Below are 687 nucleotides of genomic sequence, written 5' to 3'. Positions count from 1 at the left end.
GTCGGTAACTCCAAAATCAACATTACGAAATAATAATCAATGTTATCAACAAAGAAAACTTTTATACATACGATCCCTCTCAATCTCCTCACCACAGCAACATCTCCCTTGACAACGAAACTCGGCGTCGTTAGCAACGGTGCTTTGCCAGTAGAATACAAGATAACATGTCTGAATTACGCAAGCAAGAGAGTGTGGATGATATCAAGAAGATAGTCCATACATATCCTTTACTACGGGTAAATAATATAGTCTCTCTCTGTCTTATTGATTTTTTGTGGATCTCAGGCTGTAGTGCTGATGGGGACAAAGATATATTTCACATTCGACTTTAATTTCCATTATATCTATTTTTGGCTGCTATCATAATTGAGTACATAATTGGTAATACAGTCACTGGTATGTTTATGTAGCTGCTTATATAGACATCAGTCAAGGAGCAATACTGCAGCCAAGCCAAGAACATGGTACCACATGATTTTTTTTTATAACAGTAATAAACTTATTCTGTGAAAATTGTCTCTCCGTCACCTGTATATGTATTGGATTCCTGTTATCACAAGCCAAAGGTATTACCAAGTGTAGTTCATGTATCTACAGTATGTTTCCTTATCCTTTATACTGATAATCATAATATTCTTATTATTGAGGGCAATCAGTCAAGTATTTTACTGATTTTAATGTGGG

The 687-nt window shown here is 35.2% G+C and overlaps 1 protein-coding gene across 1 annotated transcript in view; it reads left to right on the top strand.

The window, feature by feature from the left end:
* Positions 1–100: 100 nt before the first annotated feature.
* The window catches only part of LOC119588370 (dynein light chain 4, axonemal-like), a 6,927-nt gene continuing 6,340 nt past the window's right edge, over positions 101–687 (top strand). The window contains exon 1 of the mRNA XM_037937053.1: positions 101–239. Within this exon, the coding sequence (XP_037792981.1) occupies positions 168–239 (72 nt within the window). The 5' untranslated portion in view covers positions 101–167. The remainder of the gene's footprint in view (positions 240–687) is intronic.

This window comes from Penaeus monodon, chromosome 23, assembly GCF_015228065.2.
Source record: "Penaeus monodon isolate SGIC_2016 chromosome 23, NSTDA_Pmon_1, whole genome shotgun sequence".
Classification (NCBI taxonomy): domain Eukaryota; kingdom Metazoa; phylum Arthropoda; class Malacostraca; order Decapoda; family Penaeidae; genus Penaeus; species Penaeus monodon.
Note: the sequence above shows the minus strand (reverse complement) of the source record. Positions and strands in the feature narration are given on the sequence as shown.